The sequence below is a fragment of the Protobothrops mucrosquamatus genome, unplaced genomic scaffold (genome assembly GCF_001527695.2).
Source record: "Protobothrops mucrosquamatus isolate PMUCROS unplaced genomic scaffold, P.Mucros_1.0 scaffold2569, whole genome shotgun sequence".
Taxonomy (NCBI): domain Eukaryota; kingdom Metazoa; phylum Chordata; class Lepidosauria; order Squamata; family Viperidae; genus Protobothrops; species Protobothrops mucrosquamatus.
Window position 1 is genome coordinate 83912 of NW_015388627.1, and position 20852 is coordinate 104763.

General features: G+C 49.5%; 1 protein-coding gene across 1 annotated transcript in view; it reads left to right on the forward strand.

Annotated features, from left to right (window-relative positions):
* Positions 1-20852, forward strand: part of LOC107295915 (collagen alpha-1(V) chain) — a gene marked incomplete at its 5' end in the record, with an annotated part of 123378 nt that overhangs the window by 52307 nt on the left and 50219 nt on the right. The window contains 3 exons of the mRNA XM_015825250.1: positions 659-712; positions 17202-17246; positions 19664-19717. Of these exons, the coding sequence (XP_015680736.1) occupies positions 659-712; positions 17202-17246; positions 19664-19717 (153 nt within the window). The remainder of the gene's footprint in view (positions 1-658; positions 713-17201; positions 17247-19663; positions 19718-20852) is intronic.

Consider the following 20852-nt stretch of genomic DNA (forward strand, 5'->3'; position numbering starts at 1 on the left):
AAGCGCATTACCTGGTGGTGTGTCTTTCTGTGGCCCCTCAGCCAAGGGAAGCCAGAATCTTCTGGACTTGAAGATTCCCTTCCTGGAGGGTGAGGTTGGGCCTTCCCGGAGTAGATCAGGCAATGGAAAGGATCTCTCCTCTCTTCAAACTTCTTGATCACGTGGGGATCCAGGAGGGCTACCTCAAACCTGCAAACTTTTATCTTGAATTTAGGGAGGTGATGAGGACAGTGTAGGGATAGGTAGTGATTTGGCACATCTGCATTTATTGCTGCAGATGTTCTTTCCATAGGGTGGCATTCATGAAAGAGCGCTAGCAAGAGCTCTCCTTCTGGCTTCTAAAGCCATGTGGAGGCCACAACGTACCCGGAGTTAGTTCGCTCTAGCAACCCATAACCCACAACCCTAACTGCTGCTTTTAGCAGCCAAGCCATGGTTTGCTCAGGGTGTGTGAAGCAGGCCCTCAAGTCCCGGCATATAAGACGGGTGTTGTCTTGGGCATAATGTTGTATGCCCAGCTTGGGGAATTTGTTTACCCGCAAGGTGGGCCCAGCTCTGATTTGCTGGCAGGAAGGGGCATAAATGTCTATTTTCTCTCAAAGGGCACTTCAGGATGGCTGAATTCTCTCTCTCCCCCCCCCTTGTCCTCTGATCACAGGGTCCAGCTGGCCCCCAGGGCCCACTTGGGTATCCCGGCTCCCGTGGAGTGAAGGTAAGCAACCTGAGCCCCTTCTTGGGCCCTTCTGCATGCTGAGATGCAGCTGGGGCTTAATGGCCTCCCCCATTCCATCCCCCTCATAAGAGTCGTGTGAAGGTTTAGTGGGTCTTGAAACGAGCCTTTTTTGAGCCCGACAAAAGGACACTGGGGACTGGTCTGCCTTCTGTTGCCTCCTAGGAGGATGGAGAGCTAGTCTGCCCTTCTGAAAAAGTCCTGCTGGCATAGGCAGGGCTTCCTCTAGCCCAGCATCCAGAACCAGAACAGGCTTTAGGGATATTTGCAGGCAAGTCCTAAAGGCCCCGAGGATCAGGAGATACTAACTGCCGAAGAAGCAAAGTTCCAGCAACTGCACCTCTGTTGAAGTGGCCAATTTGTTTCCCCGCCCAGCCTTTAATCAAAATGTCTTCCTCGCTTCATTTGGCTCTCTCCTGGGCTAGAGCGGATGGTTGCAAAAGGGCCCACCGATTACAAGTGGAGAACACCTCTGAAACGGCTTCCGAGCGAACAACTCAAGAGTTTCTCATGCCAGCATTAAGCTTTAATGCTGGCTGAACTCTTCACTCTTGATCATGGCTATTAACGAGGGATCAGAACTTTGGATATGGTCAGAGGATACATTCCTGGACCGCCCAACTGTTGCCACCCTGGGATGTTGAATGAAGGTGCACTTATAATAATGCACCTCCAAGTGCACCTTGGAGGTCATCTAGTCCAACCTCCTGCTCAGGCAGGAAACCCTATACCATTTCAGACAAATGGCTGTCCAGTCTCTTCTTAAAAACTTCCAGTGTTGGAGCATTCACCGCTTCTGGAGGCAGGTTGTTCCACTTGTTAATTGTTCTAACTGTCAGGAAGTTTCTCCTTAGTTCTTGGTTGCTTCTCTCTTTGGTTAGTTTCCATCCGTTGCTTCTTGTCCTGCCTTCTGGTGCTTTGGAAAATAGCTTGACTCCCTCTTCTTTGTGGCAGCCCCTGAGATATTGGAACACTGCTGTCATGTCCCCCCTTGTCCTTCTCTTCATTAAACTAGACATACCCAATTCTAGCAACCATTCCTTATATGTTTTAGCCTTCAGTCCCCTGATAATCTTTGTTGCTCTTCTCTGTACTCTTTCTAGAGTCTCAACATCTTTTTTACATTGTCGTGAGCAAAACTGGATGCAGGATTCCAAGTGTGGCCTTACCAAGGCATTGTAAAGTGGTATTAACACTTCACGTGATACTGATTCTATCCCTCTGTTAATGCAGCCTAGCATTGTGTTGGCTTTTTTGGAAGCTGGAGCACACTGCTGGCTCATATTTAAGTGACTGTCCACTAGGACTCCAAGATCCCTCTCATAGTTGCTACTATTGAGCAAGGTACCATCTATACTATACCTGTGCATTTGTTTTTTCTTGCCTAAATGTAGAACCTTACTTTTTTCACCATTGAATTTCATTTTGTTAGATAGCGCCCAATGTTCAAGTCTGTCAACATCCTTCTGTATCTTAAGCCTGTCTTCTGGAGTGTTGGCTATTCCTGCCAGCTTGGTGTCGTCTGCATATTTGATGAGTTCCCCATCTATCCCCTCATCCAAATCATTAATGAAGATGTTGAAGAGCCCTGGGCCCAGAACAGAGCCCTGGGGCACCCCACTATACACTTCCCTCCATTTAGATGCAGTTCCATTGAGGACCACATGCTGAGTATTGCTGGTCAGCCAGCTACGAATCCATCTGGTGGTGATGTTGTCTAACCCACATTTTTCTATCTTGTCAAGTAGTAGGTTGTGGTCTACTTTATCAAATGCCTTACTGAAGTCCAAGTAAATTATATCCACAGCATTCCTCTGGTCCACTAATTTTGTCACCTGGTCAAAGAATGCAATGAGATTTGTCTAGTATGATCTATTTTTGACAAACCCATGTTGGCTTTTGGTAATGACTTGGTTTGCCTCTAGGTGTTCACTGATTCGTTGCTTGATTATCTTTTCCAAGATCTTCCCAGGTATTGAGGTCAGGCTGATAGGTCTGCAATTTCCTGGGTCCTTTTTTCCCCCTTTTTTGAAGATGGGAACTACTTCAGCTCTTTACCAGTCCTCTGGTAGTTCCCCAGTGCTCCAGGATCTTTGAAAAATATAGTTCAGTGGTTCTGAGATCATATCTGCCAGTTCCTTCACAACCTTGGGGTGTAATCCATCTGGTCCTGGTGATTTGAACTCATCTAGGGTGGACAAGTGCTCACTTATCATTTTCTTGCCTATCTTAACTTGTGTTTCTAATCTGTATTTTACGGTACTGTTTTTGATAGGTTGGACTATTTTTTCCCTTTGTGTAAATACAGATGCAAAAAACAAGTTGAGTAGTTCTGCTTTCTCACTGTTGCTTGTCACCTTCTTGCCACTTTCTCCCCCTAATGGACCAATCATTTCTTTAACTTTTTTCTTGTTTTTTACATGTTGAAAGAAGCTTTTTTTGTTATTTTTGACTTTTGTCACAAGCCTTAGTTCATTTTGAGTCTTTGCTTTCTTCACTTCATCTTTGCAGGCTCAGGCTATTTGCTGATGTTCTGCCTTAGTTATGTTCCCCTCTTTCCACTTTTTATACTTGTCCTTCTTGTCTTTCAGTTTATCAGAGAATTCTTTATACAGCCATGCTGGTTTCTTTTGAGAGCTGTTATTTTTCTCCTTCGTTGGTATTGTGCTGGACTGGGCTTTTATAATTTCACTTTTTAAATTTTCCTAAACTTCTTGAGTTGTTTTCTCCTTGAGGATTCTCATCCATGGAATCCTTCCCAAGCTCTCTCTAAGTTTGTTGAAATTAGCTCTCTTAAAGTTCAAGACTCTAGTTTGACTATGTTCTGTTGCTTGTGCTTGCATAATGTTGAATTCCAACATTGCATGGTCACTCCCCACCAAGGTTCCTCTGGTTTCAACACCTTCTATCATTTCATCTCTGTTAGTGAGAATTAAGTGCAATAGGGCTGATTCCCTAGTTCCCTTCTCTACTTTTTAGGAGACAAAGTTGTCTGTTAGGTTTGTGAGGAATCTGTTTGATCTTCCACTTGGTGCAGAGTGTCTCCCAGTTGATGTCAGGGTAATTAAAATCCCCCATTACTATTGTGATGTGCTTCCTACATACCTTAGTTAACTGACTAGCAAAAAGTTCACCTATTACTTCTGTTTGGTTGGGGGGGCCTATAGCAGAGGTCCCCAACCAGGGACCGGTTCCGTGGAGAGAGGTTATTCCGTGGACTGGAGGGGGTGTAGTTTTGTGTGCTGCCTGCATCTTGTGGATGGGGCTTTCGTTTGTGCGGACTGGTTCCTGGCATGCCACGGCCTGGTACTGGTCCACGGACTGGGGGTTGGGGACCCCTGGCTTATAGTATACACCTATGGCAATGTCATTTTTTCCTTCTTTTATATTGACCCAAATGCATTCAGGACAGTTTTCATCATTGTTGTCCTCTATTTCTGTAGAGATAGTTATTCTTATATAGAGAGCAACTCCACCTCCTCTTTTATTTGGTCTGTTTCTTTTAAGTAATTTGAATCTCTCTAGCCGTGTGTTCCATTTGTGGGTTTCATCCCACCAAGTTTCCGTAATGGCAACAATATCATATTTGCCCTCATTTGCCCCCCCCCCTCTCCTCTCTTCCTCTCTCTGTCTCTGTCTTTGTCTCTGTCTCTCCTCTCTTCCTCTCCTCTCTCTCTCTCTCTGTCTGTCTCTCTCCCTCTCCTCTCTTCCTCTCTGTGTCTCTGTCTCTGTCTCTGTCTCTCTCTCTCTTGCTCTCTCTTTCTCCTTGCCTGCCCCGTTGGCCTCCCCAGTTCCCGGGGATGCGTTCAGGAGCAGCCTCTGGGAGTGACCAGATGGATCCTTCCTGCTGTTCTGCACCTGGGTTGTTCCACAAGTGTCCATTTCCAGGTCAATCCTGGAAATTGAAATAATGCCTAAATCTGATCCCAGCAGTGGAAGGCAAAGGGAACACCTCAGCATTCAAATCATTAGGCGCCCCCCNTCCCTGCTACTCATTTCGGCTCCCTGTTGAAGCCGTCCTGGTCTTTCCGAATCTCCTCTTTCTCCTTTAGTTACCCCTGCTAGTTTTGTGTCCTCTACGTCTCCACCCTAAAGGGAGAGCAGGAGCCCTTCCCGTCCACCCCACCTTCACTTAGGACAGTGTTTCTCAACCTTGACAACTTTAAGGCATGTGGACTTCAGCTCCCAGAATTCCACAGCCAGCATTGCTGGCTGTGGAATTCTGGGAGTTGAAGTCCACATGCCTTAAAGTTGTTAAGGTTGAGAAACACTGAAGTCTTAGCAGAAAGGTCGTTTCTTTCCTACAAGGAAGGAAATTCCGTGCTTGAAGAGGGACAACCCTCTTGTGGGTGATCAGCGTCTCGCACAGCTCTGTGCAGCTGTTCACTTTCTGAACTCGGAGCTATGTCAGAAGCAGCCTCAGGTTTGGAATCCGCTATTTCACCTTGCTCAGAAATGAGAAAATACTTGGGCTGCAGGATACCTGACCTGACATTTCAGTGCTTTATGAGGTTTTTTTTTTTTCAGCCATGAAAAGCATTATTAGCACCCCAAAAGTGACAAAACCAGGTAAAATGGGATGCTTCAGGATGATTTTCATTGGCAAATGTTAGAGGTTTTCTAAATAATCTTAGTAAGCAGGATTATACTGCTAGGAGTCGTATTCCTGGCAACGACAAGTAACAAGTTTTCCTTGTTATTTTATACAGCATCACTGATAAAAAGTATAATCGGTTATAACACGAGGCCTCCAGTAGGTTTCTCCTTTTGGTTTCTCTCAAATGAAATCCAGCCAACCATGCTGAGTATGCTCTTTATGCTTTCTTTCTCAGGGTCCTCAAGGTGAGCCTGGACCCCCAGGTCAACAGGGAAGTCCAGGCGCTCAGGTGAGAAGGCGCAGTTCCATTAGGTGGGGCTGGGGATCCGTCGCCCCTTCCGCTGTGGGGCTAGAATAGGGCAGTGATGGCGAACCTTTTAGAGAGCGAGTGCCTAAACGTCAACCCAAAACCCACTTATGCATTGTCAGGTGCCGGGTGGGCGTGGCCGCCGGGTGGATGTGGCCCGCCGGTTGGGCGTGGCTACGGTGGGCATGGCAGACAGGTGGGCGTAGCCAGGGTGGGCATGGCCAACTCAATGTTGCTCCTGGGGAGGGACACCTGTGGGGGCCGGGCAGGATTGGGGGAGATCCAGGGGTCTCTGACGGGTGGGGCGGTGGGCAGGAGACTGGTTCTGTGGGGTGAGGCGAGGCAGGGCGGGGGTGCCATGTCGCAGGGTTAGGCGAGGCAGGGGCCAGGGGGCTGCTGCCTGACACCATCGGTCCCCGCACACAAAGGCCAGCAAGCGCATGGGACCTCGGCAAGTTAGTGGGCGGCTGGTTGAAGAAGACGGTTGCCATCTCTGAGACATGGCGCGTGTGCCCACAGAGAGGGCTCCGAGTGCCGCCTCTGGCACGCGTGCCATAGGTTCGCCACCACTGGAATAGGGCTTGTGATGGACATTCCTAATGTTGGTCAGTCAATTCATTCGAGGCCTGTAGCAAATTCACCTCTTACCACCTAAAATCCCAGCCTAAAGGCCTGGAAAGACAAACCACATTGAGGAGCCGATGAGCCACGTCCAAGCTGGCCACTTTTTCCCCTATGGAAGGGACTTCAGTGTATGAGAGGTCATCCCTGTGTTGCCTCCGCAGCAGCCCCTCTGATGGGGGGAGATTGAGCCCTGGGGGCTCCCAGCCACTTGCCCCTGACAGCAGCACAGCCTTCCTGCCTGGGCCCTTCCAAGCCAGCACGGAGAGAGACTTGGTGTGGTGGTCTCAGCACTCTGGAAAATGCCATGCTGGGAAAACCAGAAGATTTTTCCCCCTTTTCCTTGAGGATGGAAGTCCCAGAGACCTCCTTTGCAAGCCCCGTTACCAAGAATCTAGGAGAGCTGCAAGAATCCCAGCAAGCGAACTGCTGAACATGTCTGGGTGCTTTGGGGAGGGGGTTTTCTGAGCCTTTTGCTGCAGCTTTCCAGTGCACAGGGGAGGAGGTTGGTCTCCTGTGGGACACGTGAATCCCTTTTAGACTGAAAACCAGCCCTGATGTTGGAGCTACTGTTGGAATTTGGCAAATGGGGAGGGGGTTCAATTTGATTTGCAGAAGAAAACCCGGGTTTAAGCCTCAGGCACTGGCAGACTGGAAGCCGTCCCCTGGCTGAGTTAGGGCTGGGGTTAGGGTTAGGGAAGGAGGTGGCGCTGGTGCCCCTTTGCCTCTCACCCCCCTTCTCTTTCTAGGGTCTTCCTGGTCCTCAAGGTCCAATTGGAGCCCCCGGAGAAAAGGTAGGTGGATGGCAAACTCTTCGGAAGAGGCTGGTGGACTTGGGGGTGGTTCCCGTTCTTGTGCGCAATATCCGCCTCTATATTTCTGGGGAGTCTTTTTCCTTTGCAGAAATGGATCAGACATCCAGCTTCTTTATTACAGATTTTTAACGCTTGCAGCCTCTGAAAAGAGAGGTGGTGAAAATGGGGGCTGGAGCTGGGAATACCCCCAGGGTCAGTTCAGGCATTTGAGTTGCCCACATTCAGGCTGCCTGGCAGAGCACTGTCATCTGGCAGTGAATTTCCTCCGGAAGCCCCCACGGGTGGGTTTGTGGGCAGCAAGCAGAGACGTGCACGGCGGCCTCTCCTCGCCTGCTCCGGCCATCCGGAGTTGAACTGAAAGGCCCCTGCAAACAGATCAATACCTGTCAGCGGATCTCACCTCACAGGCACCTGAGCCAACCTCAGCTCAGCTCCCGCAGTGTGTAATTGAGAGCCCTGGCTCAGTCTGAGCCCTTCGTTGGGTCACAGAGAACCCTTTGCGGTGTGAACGGGCTCCGAGGGAGGGACTGCAGGAGAGGCAGAAAGGATGCGCAAAGATTGTACTTGAGCCCCCCCTGAAACATCCAGGATGTTCCGAAGGGCTGGCTCCTGGGAATGAGCGAGTGCTTGGGCCACGTCCTGCTTCCTCAGAGGAGGAGTCTGCAGCCTCTGAAAGCCAAGAGCACAACTGGCAAACTTGTACGCTCAGTGCCGTTGCCATCCTGCACGTCTGTTGCAGAAATGACAGGAGTCCCACCTGCTTTTTCTCCCTTAGGGTCCCCTGGGAAAATCCGGCCTTCCTGGCATGCCTGGAGCAGATGGTCCCCCGGTAAGTCCTGCTGAGAATGCGACAGGAGCCCTCCCACCCTCTCTCCCTCCCTCCCTCCCTCCCTCCACTGGATTCCTGCAGTGGGCAAGGGGTGTGCAAGATGATCTCCAAGGTCTCTCCCAACCCTTCCATTGTGCTAGTCTATGAACAAGCCAACACTGCTTGCAAAGAGCTGCAAGCATCGTACTCAATAAAGAAAGCGGGATGGCTGTAAATTGCAGCTTTCCCCCGAATGTCTTTAATCCTTGGCACACAAACACGGGCGCTTGGGAACCTGCCCATCTCCAGTTTTGGCTTCTGCAAGGAAGATTTGTTGGTTGTGCATCTCTTGCATCTGCCTACATTAATCAGAGATCCGATTCTGCTGCCTAGTTGAGTCCTGCAGGGAGAGGGAAGCTTTCAGGGGGGAGGGAGCAGGAAAATACCCTCCGTGCTTCCCCTGCACCCTGGACCGCACCGAGTCCTGGCGGACAGGGTACCTTGACCCCCGTCGTCTTGGGCCAGCCTGCAGAAATGGCCCCAGAAAGACAGCCAGGGGCTCGCGGGTGCAGCTCCGTCTCTTCGCTTATGCTCTTTATGGATAATCGGGAGAAGCACCAGCAGGAAGGCTGGCAGGGGCTGTGCTGGTTTTTGGTGGGGGCAGCCCTTGGCAGCTGCTCAGCAGAGCTGATTTCCAGACTTGCTTTCTGTCCAGAGACGCATTTCCACGGCTTGATTTGTGGTGCTCACCCATGGCTAGCATGAGCCCTGGCTGTCTTGACCAAGATGGAGTATCCCGTAACCCAGAAGAACCCCCCTCTGTTCTTGTTCCTTCCTGGACCTTGGGCCTCAGTCCTATAGATGACCAGAGCCCTTTCTGTCTACCTGGCTGCCGAGTATGACAGCCAAGGCCGCTTGACTCTCCAAGAGAAGCTCCCTGCCCAGAGTGCTTGGTCTGCCCCAGCTGGAGGCAGACCGAGAGGGAAGGACACACAAGGCTGGGAAGGGGAAGCTGGGCCAACAAGCTCAATGCGGGAAGGGCGGGCAGCCCAGTTCACTGGCTTCTCTTGCTTTCCTTGCTTACAGGGCCACCCTGGCAAAGAAGGGCCTCCCGGCGAGAAGGGGAGCCAGGTAGGTTGATGGCGGCCCTGCCATTCCTCTGCCCTCGTGGGGAAAGGGGCTCATAGGCTGGGCTGCAGAAACCAGCAAGATCAGAGATCCTCCCACCTGGGTGTGTGGTGTGTGGGGCAAACACAACCCAACAGTCTGCAGACTTGAGAGGGCAGAGCGGGGGGGGGGGGAGGTCTCAGGAGACCCACAACACAAACAGGAGTCAGAAAGGAACCTGATGGGTGCACTTCCATGCTGATCTAGAGGCCATAACTAACCTTGCTTCTACACTCCCCTTGTCAGTGGGGTGGGGGGTGAGGGGGAAGTAGCACCGAAAGGTGCAGCTGCTGATTTTTCCCAGCTGAAGGACTTCCCTTAAGCCGGCTTCTCAAACCTTTGCCGAAGACAATGGTGCCTAGTGGCGTTTGCCTACAGGTGTTGAAATTCACCAAGACGGTGGTGCTGGGAAGAGACGGGACTGGGAGAAATCGCCGCTGCCCCCCTGCCTGGGGCGATCCTCTCCTCCTTGTCCTGGCTTTGCACAAGGGCCAGGGTCTGCCAGGGTCTGGGCTCCCAGAACTGAAAAGGGCCTGTTATCCATCGAAATGATCGTAGCTGCTCTGGAAGTTCTTGAGCAAGTGGCAGGGAGTTGCCGGCCGTCTGTGGAGCCCCAGGTGCTGCCTTCCCTGCCTCTGGACCGCAAGGCCTACATCTCTCAGAAGCCTGTGTGGGATCACACGATGGTGTATGTAGTGGTAACTGAGAGGGAGGGGTAGGAGTAGGGTGGAAGCTGACGAGAGAGCTGCCCTCTCTCCCCCACCCACCCAAATGGGATCAACCCCCTCCTCACTTGTGAGCTGGGGATCCTTCACTGGAACAGGTGCCCTGTTTAAAGAATACTGCATCTCCTTAAAATAAGACGCAAAGATGCAGTTGAAAATACGGCAATGTCATCCTAGTAATTTTAGTTTACTGATGTCAGAAGAGGCCTCTCCTATTAAAAAGAAATGATTCATGCATTATCTTTTAACCATTCAGATCGAACAAACTGCAGCTGGAATTCAGTTTCAAGAATAAACCACAGACAGAGAACTGTAAAACATACAGTAAAATAAAATACTCATGGAATGGCCAGTCTTTCTGATTTAGCTGTGAAGCTTCCAAAGCAGCCCTGAAGACGTCCTTGGCCTTGTCTTGTTGGGTTAGAAGGGGAAGAGCAGATTAGCGCCTCTTTGAAGTCAGGGCACTGAGTCCGGTTAAATTCTGCCTAATGCTGAAAACTCGGGCAAAATAATTACACCAGAATTTTATGACTTCAGCAAAACATCCCAGGTTATAGAGAAAAATGACAAGTCACCAGAGGGAACTCAGATGTTTTCTGCTGGGAAACCTGGTCATTGTCAGAATGAGGCTTTCCAGCAGGCACAGAAATCCATGGGTCCCTTTTGAGCCAAAGCATGGAGGACCTATGCAGGGTTGGGGTGTGTGTGTCATTGTTAAAACATATCATGGGAAGCGCATTACCTGGTGGTGTGTCTTTCTGTGGCCCCTCAGCCAAGGGAAGCCAGAATCTTCTGGACTTGAAGATTCCCTTCCTGGAGGGTGAGGTTGGGCCTTCCCGGAGTAGATCAGGCAATGGAAAGGATCTCTCATCTCTTCAAACTTCTTGATCACGTGGGGATCCAGCAGGGCTACCTCAAACCTGCAAACTTTTATCTTGAATTTAGGGAGGTGATGAGGACAGTGTAGGGATAGGTAGTGATTTGGCACATCTGCATTTATTGCTGCAGATGTTCTTTCCATAGGGTGGCATTCATGAAAGAGCGCTAGCAAGAGCTCTCCTTCTGGCTTCTAAAGCCATGTGGAGGCCACAACGTACCCGGAGTTAGTTCGCTCTAGCAACCCATAACCCACAACCCTAACTGCTGCTTTTAGCAGCCAAGCCATTGTTTGCTCAGGGTGTGTGAAGCAGGCCCTCAAGTCCCGGCATATAAGACGGGCGTTGTCTTGGGCATAATGTTGTATGCCCAGCTTGGGGAATTTGTTTACCCGCAAGGTGGGCCCAGCTCTGATTTGCTGGCAGAAAGGGGCATAAATGTCTATTTTCTCTCAAAGGACACTTCAGGATGGCTGAATTCTCTTCCCTCCCCTCCTTGTTCTCTGATCACAGGGTCCAGCTGGCCCCCAGGGCCCACTTGGGTATCCCGGCTCCCGTGGAGTGAAGGTAAGCAACCTGAGCCCCTCTTGGGCCCTTCTGAATGCTGAGATGCAGCTGGGGCTTAATGGCCTCCCCCATTCCTTCCCCTCATAAGAGTCGTGTGAAGGTTTAGTGGGGTCTTGACACGAGCCTTTTTGAGCCCGACAAAAGGACACTGGGGACTGGTCTGCTTCTGTTGCCTCCTAGGAGGATGGAGAGCTAGTCTGCCCTTCTGAAAAAGTCCTGCTGGCATAGGCAGGGCTTCCTCTAGCCCGGCATCCAGGACCAGAACAGGCTTTAGGGATATTTGCAGGCAAGTCCTAAAGGCCCCGAGGATCGGGAGATACTAACTGCCGAAGAAGCAAAGTTCCAGCAACTGCACCTCTGTTGAAGTGGCCAATTTGTTTCCCCGCCCAGCCTTTAATCAAAATGTCTTCCTCGCTTCATTTGGCTCTCTCCTGGGCTAGAGCGGATGGTTGCAAAAGGGCCCACCGATTACAAGTGGAGAACACCTCTGAAACGGCTTCCGAGCGAACAACTCAAGAGTTTCTCACACCAGCATTAAGCTTGAACGCTGGCTGAACTCTTCACTCTTGATCATGGCTATTAACGAGGGATCAGAACTTTGGATATGGTCAGAGGATACATTCCTGGACCGCCCAACTGTTGCCACCCTTGGATGTTGAATGAAGGTGCACTTATAATAATGCACCTCCAAGTGCACCTTGGAGGTCATCTAGTCCAACCCCCTGCTCAGGCAGGAAACCCTATACCATTTCAGACAAATGGCTGTCCAGTCTCTTCTTAAAAACTTCCAGTGTTGGAGCATTCGCCGCTTCTGGAGGCAGGTTGTTCCACTGGTTAATTGTTCTGTCAGGAAATTTCTCCTTAGTTCTTGGTTGCTTCTCTCTTTGGTTAGTTTCCATCCGTTGCTTCTTGTCCTGCCTTCTGGTGCTTTGGAGAATAGCTTGTCTCCCTCTTCTTTGTGGCAGCCCCTGAGATATTGGAACACTGCTATCATGTCCCCTCTCATCCTTCTCTTCATTAAACTAGACATTCCCAATTCCAGCAACCGTTCCTTATATGTTTTAGCCTTCAGTCCCCTGATAATCTTTGTTGCTCTTCTCTGTACTCTTTCTAGAGTCTCAACATCTTTTTTACATCGTCGTGACCAAAACTGGATGCAGGATTCCAAGTGTGACCTTACCAAGGCATTGTAAAGTGGTATTAATACTTCACGTGATACTGATTCTGTCCCTCTGTTAATGCAGCCTAGCATTGTGTTGGCTTTTTTGGAAGCTGGAGCACACTGCTGGCTCATATTTAAGTGACTGTCCACTAGGACTCCAAGATCCCTCTCATAGTTGCTACTATTGAGCAAGGTACCATCTATACTATACCTGTGCATTTGGTTTTTCTTGCCTAAATGTAGAACCTTACTTTTTTCACCATTGAATTTCATTTTGTTAGATAGCGCCCAGTGTTCAAGTCTGTCCAGATCCTCCTATATCCTAAGCCTGTCTTCTGGAGTGTTGGCTATTCCTGCCAGCTTGGTGTCGTCTGCAAATTTGATGAGTTCCCCATCTATCCCCTCGTCCAAATCATTAATGAAGATGTGGAAGAGCACTGGGCCCAGAACAGAGCCCTGGGGCACCCCACTATACACTTCCCTCCATTTAGATGCAGTTCCATTGAGGACCACATGCTGAGTATGGCCGGTCAGCCAGCTACGAATCCATCTGGTGGTGATGTTGTATAACCCACATTTTTCTATCTTGTCAAGTAGTAGGTTGTGGTCTACTTTATCAAATGCCTTACTGAAGTCCAAGTAAATTATATCCACAGCATTCCTCTAGTCCACTAATTTTGTCACCTGGTCAAAGAATGCAATGAGATTTGTCTAGTATGATCTGTTTTTGACAAACCCATGTTGGCTTTTGGTAATGACTTGGTTTGCCTCTAGGTGTTCACTGATTCGTTGCTTGATTATCTTTTCCAAGATCTTCCCAGGTATTGAGGTCAGGCTGATAGGTCTGTAATTTCCTGGGTCCATTTTTTCCCCTTTTTTGAAGATGGGAACTACTTCAGCTCTTTACCAGTCCTCTGGTAGTTCCCCAGTACTCCAGGATCTTTGAAAAATATAGTTCAGTGGTTCTGAGATCACATCTGCCAGTTCCTTCACAACCTTGGGGTGTAATCCATCTGGTCCTGGTGATTTGAACTCATCTAGGGTGGACAAGTGCTCACTTATCATTTTCTTGCCTATCTTAACTTGTGTTTCTAATCTGTATTTTACGGTACTGTTTTTGATAGGTTGGACTGTTTTTTCCCTTTGTGTAAATACAGATGCAAAAAACAAGTTGAGTAGTTCTGCTTTCTCCCTGTTGCTTGTCACCTTCTTGCCACTTTCTCCCCCTAATGGACCAATCATTTCTTTAACTTTTTTCTTGTTTTTTACATGTTGAAAGAAGCTTTTTTTGTTATTTTTGACTTTTGTCACAAGCCTTAGTTCATTTTGAGTCTTCGCTTTCTTCACTTCATCTTTGCAGGCTCAGGCTATTTGCTGATATTCTGCCTTAGTTATGTTCCCCTCTTTCCACTTTTTATACTTGTCCTTTTTGTCTTTCAGTTTATCAGAGAATTCTTTATACAGCCATGCTGGTTTCTTTTGAGAGCTGTTATTTTTCTCCTTCGTTGGTATTGTGCTGGACTGGGCTTTTATAATTTCACTTTTTAAATTTTCCTAAACTTCTTGAGTTGTTTTCTCCTTGAGGATTCTCATCCATGGAATCCTTCCCAAGCTCTCTCTAAGTTTGTTGAAATTAGCTCTCTTAAAGTCCAAGACTCTAGTTTGACTGTGTTTTGTTGCTTGTGCTTCCATAATGTTGAATTCCAATATTGCATGGTCACTCCCCCCCAAGGTTCCTCTGGTTTCAACACCTTCTATCATTTCATCTCTGTTAGTGAGAATTAAGTGCAATATGGCTGATTCCCTAGTTCCCTTCTCTACTTTTTAGGAGACAAAGTTGTCTGTTAGGTTTGTGAGGAATCTGTTTGATCTTCCACTTGGTGCAGAGTGTCTCCCAGTTGATGTCAGGGTAATTAAAATCCCCCATTACTATTGTGATGTGCTTCCTACATACCTTAGTTAACTGACTAGCAAAAAGTTCACCTATTACTTCTGTTTGGTTGGGGGGGGCTATAGCAGAGGTCCCCAACCTTTTGGGTGCCAGGGACCGGTTCCGTGGAGAGAGGTTACTCCGTGGACTGGAGGGGGTGTAGTTTTGTGTGCTGCCTGCATCTTGTGGATGGGGCTTTCGTTTGTGCGGACCGGTTCCTGGCATGCCACGCCCTGGTACTGGTCCACAGACCGGGGGTTGGGGACCCCTGGCTTATAGTATACACCTATGGCAATGTCATTTTTTCCCTCTTTTATATTGACCCAAATGCATTCAGGACAGTTTTCATCATTGTTGTCCTCTATTTCTGTAGAGATAGTTATTCTTATATAGAGAGCAACTCCACCTCCTCTTTTATTTGGTCTGTTTCTTTTAAGTAATTTGAATCTCTCTAGCCATGTGTTCCATTTGTTGGTTTCATCCCACCAAGTTTCCGTAATGGCAACAATATCATATTTGCCCTCATTTGCCCCCCCCCCTCCTCTCTTCCTGTCTCTCCTCTCTCCTCTCTTCCTCTCTTCCTCTCTCTGTCTCTGTCTTTGTCTCTGTCTCTCCTCTCTTCCTCTCCTCTCTCTCTCTCGCTCTCTGTCTCTCTCCCTCTCCTCTCTTCCTCTCTGTGTCTCTGTCTCTCTCTCTCTCTCTTGCTCTCTCTTTTTCCTTGCCTGCCCCGTTGGCCTCCCCAGTTCCCGGGGATGCGTTCAGGAGCAGCCTCTGGGAGTGACCAGATGGATCCTTCCTACTGTTCTGCACCTGGGTTGTTCCACAAGTGTCCATTTCCAGGTCAATCCTGACTTAATTGAAATAATGCCTAAATCTGATCCCAGCAGTGGAAGGCAAAGGGAACACCTCAGCATTCAAATCATTAGGCGCCCCCTCCCCCCACCCATAAAAATCCACATTGATGCTGCAAGAGGCCATTTTGAAGGCTGCATGGACGTCCTCCTGCTTACTGATGCGCAGGGGTGGAGAGGAAAGTGGCTGCTGCTTAAGTGTCTTGGAAACATATCCAGGTTCAGCCACTTAGAGTCAAATAAAGGGTTGTTTTTTTCTTTCTGTGCAGTTTTAAAATCCCTCCCTCCCTCCCAGCGCACTCGGAATGAGATCACACACAGAGTTGCCTCAGTGTTGCCTTCTTGCAATATTTATCAGTGTGCATAATGTTGATAGCTGAGGAAGAAAGAAGAAAACTGACAGCTGTGGCTAAACACGTATAGACTTGTTAGAGGACGTATTGTAAGTCGATATTTCTTATCCATTAAACCTTGACGACTTATTTTCCTCTTTCAGTTTACCCCTCTTTCGTTGAAAAAACTATACCGGGCGAAATCGTAGTTTAGACGATGACCAAAATTTGTACAAAGGATTTTTACATGAAAAGAGATGAATGAGGAAAACCACGTTGTCTTCAGTCACACCCCCCCCCCCCATTTCTGCAGTGTCAACTGCCTTTATGGGCCCATCGATTTGGCCTGCCCTCCAGACCCTGGGAAAGCTAAAGGAACAGCGGCTGGGCAGGGGTTGGGATCCACCTGCAAACCAAGACTAGGCTGCCTCCGGGTGCAGCTCCTGAGCCGGCTGTCGCCCCTCGAGAGCAACTAGAAACGGGGAACAGCAAATGACTCCCATCCAAACGCCACTCAGGGAGGACATTTGCCTGGGCTCATTTCCTGGTTGGAAGGAAGCCATCTGCAGTTCTTGGAACTGGAAGCTGGCCAGTTCTGGGTCCCCATCAAGATAATCTCAAATGGATCACAGATTCTCCAGAAGATTCAAGGTGGACCACTGCCTCTAGATCACCCCCACTAGCCGAGACAGGCCGGTCCCCTTCCCAGCTGGAGGTCTGGAGTCATACTTAAAACTTTCTTTGCTTCCTGCTGCTAGTCCTGAAGGCTTGAAGGGCTGTCATGTTTTTAAGAAGTTTCCATGTCTGCAGCTCTTTTCATATCTTGCATCAGGCAGAATTTCTGGGACCACTGCAGGCCCAACCTCCCCCCCCCCTCCAGTCATGGCCTTCCTTCATCTAGTTGGGCTGCAAAGAGACCCAGACAATCCCCTTGAGCTGAGGACAAGGGGATTGGGAGGGGATGTTGACACAAGACTAGCAGTCTCCTGAGAGATCAAGAGTCCAGTCAAAGCAAAAGAGAAATATCTCCGCTGCCCGGCTGGCAGCCTTCTCTGTCTAACTCCTCTTATTCTGTCTCTTAATTTGCAACCCAAATCCACCCCCCCTTTGCATCTAAGCCCACCCTCTTGGGCAGCGGAAGACAAGATACTGTCTTCTTTGGAGGACGGCTGTTCCGGTTTCTGAAGACATTACTGCACATTGTTCACTGCACAAATGTTCTTCCTCTTGATAGCCCCAGGCCGGTGAGCCTCCTTGCCCCCGACCCCCAACCCTCTCACTGTGGGGGTCACTGCAGGAGGTGCTCCAGGATGCCAGGTCAATCTGGGCAAGAGCAGCCACTGCACAGCTCCTCTCTGGTGCCCCAGAAAGCAAAACAGGGAGGGCTTCCCTACTCTCACCCCACTTTCTGCACCTCCCTCCACAAAGGATCTCTAGATACTACCTCTAGAAGCAGGAAGGGAGAGTGCAGAAAGTGGATCACACAGCTGTGGTTGTCAGGTACATCAGACAGCCTGGATCTGTCTCGGGCCGAGAGGAATCCAGGCTGGGTGGATTAACTGGGCTGGGCAGTTGGTGTCACCAGATCAGGCTCCATGTGGCCGTCCCGTCCTCTGTAGCTGAGATCCTTGGGTGGACAATCTGCCAGGCCCCAGGGCCGCTCGCCATGTGAGCGGTGAACTCACTGACTTTTGTTGTTGTGTTTGCTCTTAAGGGGGCCGACGGCATCCGTGGCTTGAAAGGGACGAAGGGCGAGAAGGTGAGTGAGCCTCCGTTTGAATTCCCCTCTTTTCCCTCCTCTGGTTTCCGTGCCTCCCCAGAAGGTTCCGGCTCTGGGAGGCTCAGTCTGTTTGCAGCTGCACGACAGGCAGAAATTCAACAGGACCTCTGTGCTTCCTCCATCTCTGTAGCTCCCTCACTGGAGAAAGTGCCGAATCTTGCGAAGCAGGAAGCCTTGGCCCATGACTGGCTCTGCCTTAATGAGGCTTAGAATTTGCCTTGCAGGGAATTCTCTTGATTTCCTAGGTTGCCAAAGTGCAGTTTCGGATTTATGAAAACAAAGTACAAAAAACGCATTCTCCACGGGAAAACTGCTTGCATATATTAGGAAAAAAGACGCATGCTTTTGGATAGGCATTTGCATAAAGATCTTTTTTTTTAAAAAAAAAAGGTTTAAAGAGAAACAGGGCAAAATAAAATGAAATCTACAAAGCTAAAGAACAAAGAGATTGAAGCCGGCTTTCTGGCGGTTCTCGTGCCCTTGTCACCCCGTTGGACCACAGTACTGGCGGGTCACAAAGTTGCCCCGGGGCTGAAAAGTCTCCAATTCCTCATGTACAGAGTTCCCCAGAAGGAAACGCAGCCCTCTCACCCCTTAAAATGTGCAGAGGCCTGATGAGGCTCCTAACCATCAATATATATAAATGGCCTCTAACGCAGAGCCCCCCCCCTCTTTTGGACAGTGGTCCCATGTTTGGTTGGCAACACAAGCCCCCCTGGGTCTCCTTTGCATGGTGGTGAGCTCATTTTCGTAAATAGGTGCCTTTGATTTACACCTGTCGGGCTGTCCGGGAAATGGGCAGCAGCAGCTTCCAGAGCGGCTTTTACAACCTGGCTGTGAGCGAGTTTGGAGAGGCAGCGCTCTGTCCAGGTGGCCCCTCCTCATGTCCTCCCCAAGAGGAGCAGCGTTGAGCAGCACTCCGGCCTTGCTCCGGCCTTCAGTCTCCCGCCCTGCCTTCTCCAGACCCGCAGCCCATCAACCGAGGAGCTGACCAGGCAGGGGCTGCCGGGGGCTGCCGAAGGAGCAAAGGGCCAATGTTGTTCTTGGGCTCCTGCGTCCACCTTCCGGTCCCTGACAGGCCTGCTTTAGGCCTGGAGGCTCCATCGATTGAAAGGCAACAGCTGAAACCTTTGCCGACCGGAAGAACTATTACTGCTGGCCCCGGAGTCCTTTCTGAAAAGTCTGGTGTGGAATGGGCCAACTGAGAGTAATTGGTGGCTGGCCCTGGGACTTCCTCCGTCCTTTTATCAGTCCAGCTGACAGACCTGGCTCCTGATGGAAGAAGAGCAGGAAGCCCCCCCTCCCTGAACTTTCACTGGATTTGCGGGGGGGGGAGGTGGGAGGTTTTGAGGACCTTGAACAGGATGTCCTCCATGGACATTCAAGTCTTCTAATTCGTTCCACTGGAAATGACTTTCCTTCCTTCCTGTTGGGCACTTGCCCAAATGTTACCTGTCTCACCTCAGTGTGGCAAACCCTTTGAGAGCTAGATGGCGAATCAGTTTTATTGAGCAATGGTCTTTAAAGGTAGGAACTTCCCAGAGCCTTCTTAAGAAGGTAGTGTCTTCAGTGAAAAAAGGTAGAATGATGAGTCAAATAGCTCAGAAAAATGGCTTGCCCTGTAAACCACAGAGAGCTAATAGGAGAGCATCCATACAGTCCACCTTCTCTTTCACTCTCAGAGCAGAGAGGGTCAGATGTTGCACTGTGTCATGTCCCCTGCCTACGATTGTACATCTCCCTCTTCCTGGGAGAATTTCTCTTTTTCTACACAAGGCATATCCTGTGTGGTGTTCCTTATAACTGTAGCTCCTTTCCCGTCAGGTATTCTGGCTGGTAACTATAGGGTTGGAAGCCAGCCCACTGGGGAGCCTGCCCTAGGTGTTCTCTGGGTCCAGAGAGCCTGGCCCATGAAATCGCCTGAATTTCCTGACGATCTCAAAAGGCCCTCTGTTCAGGATTCCATCTGGGTAGAGTTCCCTAAATCAGAAGCCGGCGATTGTCCAAATTAAAGTATTACTAGCCGTGATTGAACTTACTAAAATGTTGCGAGATCTCACCAAAAGTTGGCAAGATTTGAAATTTTTGTATGAGATCTCGTGGGATTATGGCAACTGTTTATTTCCCAGAATTTAGTGAAAATCACAAAAGCCAGAATTGGCAAATGGGAGCGTGGGAAATCTAAAAAAAAATGCCCATCCTTGCTCTGAATGTTGAAATGCTTGGTTGGGAACTGGATTGTCGGAGGGTGAAAGCACAGGTCCTTCTGTCACACCCAGCTAGTTGGCCCGGTGGTCTAGAGCCTGCGAAGGAGGGGCAGTTGTTGAAGTGTTGGCAGGAAGTGTTGGTTGTGCACCATGGGCATCCCTAACAAGGTCCCTCTTGTTCTCCTGCAGGGTGAAGATGGCTTCCCAGGATTCAAAGGCGACATGGGCATTAAAGGCGACCGGGTGAGTTCTGGCACTTCTTCTCCATGGCCAGAAATGAGAACTCTGGATGCCTGGTCCCAAAGCTCTCCGGTGGTCCCCCTGGCCTTCTAAGCTGAGAGTGGTGCCCCTTTCCCATCGTCCCGGAACTGACCAAACTTATGCTTGACACAGGATTTGGAAATGGGCGAGTCGGGAGTGCAAGCAGCTCTCCCAGAAGTGTTCTTTCAGCTGCTTTACCTCCCACTCATTAATTGTGGGGCTGGTATCTACCATTTGGGGGCTTTTAATAAAAGTACCGCTTCCCTGTTCAGTCTTAGCCAACGACCCCGATATTGCAGCCTGCTCCCTTTTTACAAAAGTGGCCTGTTCTTGGCCTGGGATCGGGAAGAGGGTAACTCAGCCAGTCCCATCCAAACTTTTAAAAAAAAACAAACCCAAAAACCAAAGACCTAATTGTTTGTTGGTGGGTCCCATAAAGCGACTGCTTGATTGCTCATACCAGAATAGCTCCTTTCTGCATGGAAAAAAACCCAGCCAGGGCAGAAAATACCAAATTTTCATTTCAGGGAAAATGAGATTGTACGGCTTTTCTGGAAAAACACATGTGCCATGCAAAACAGCACCAGCACATAAATTATTCAAGTGCCTTCTAAAGAAAACCGAACGGGGTGTCTTTTGGGCTGTGGAGGAAGCTGATAGGAGCTCTGCACCTCTCCCTCTCCCTCCCTCCCTCCCTCCTTTCTCATGGAAACGATGCTTTAGTCCTCTGTTGGTACCTGGGCGCTGGGCCCGAGAACATGGCACGGTGCCTTGTGCCTTGAGAAGGTCTCAGGGGCTCTTCTGCAACAGCTTGGCCTCTGCAAAGGGCGGGAACTGCTGGGGGAAGGGCTACTGATGGAAATTGGAGGAGCGCTGCCAAGCCTGGGCAAACGTGCAGTGAACCTTTGGGTTGATGGTTTGAAAATTATCCTTCCCCAAAATCTTTTACCTCTGCCCCCAAACTACTCTTAACTTTGGCTGTCTCCTGGGACTTACCGAGCATTCCCTCGGGGGTGGGCAAAATGACTGAGGTTCATGCCAGGCTTCAGGGATCTTTCATTACTCTGATGATTAGAAATCAGGTAATTGGAAAAAAGGGTACCTGGGCATAAAGACC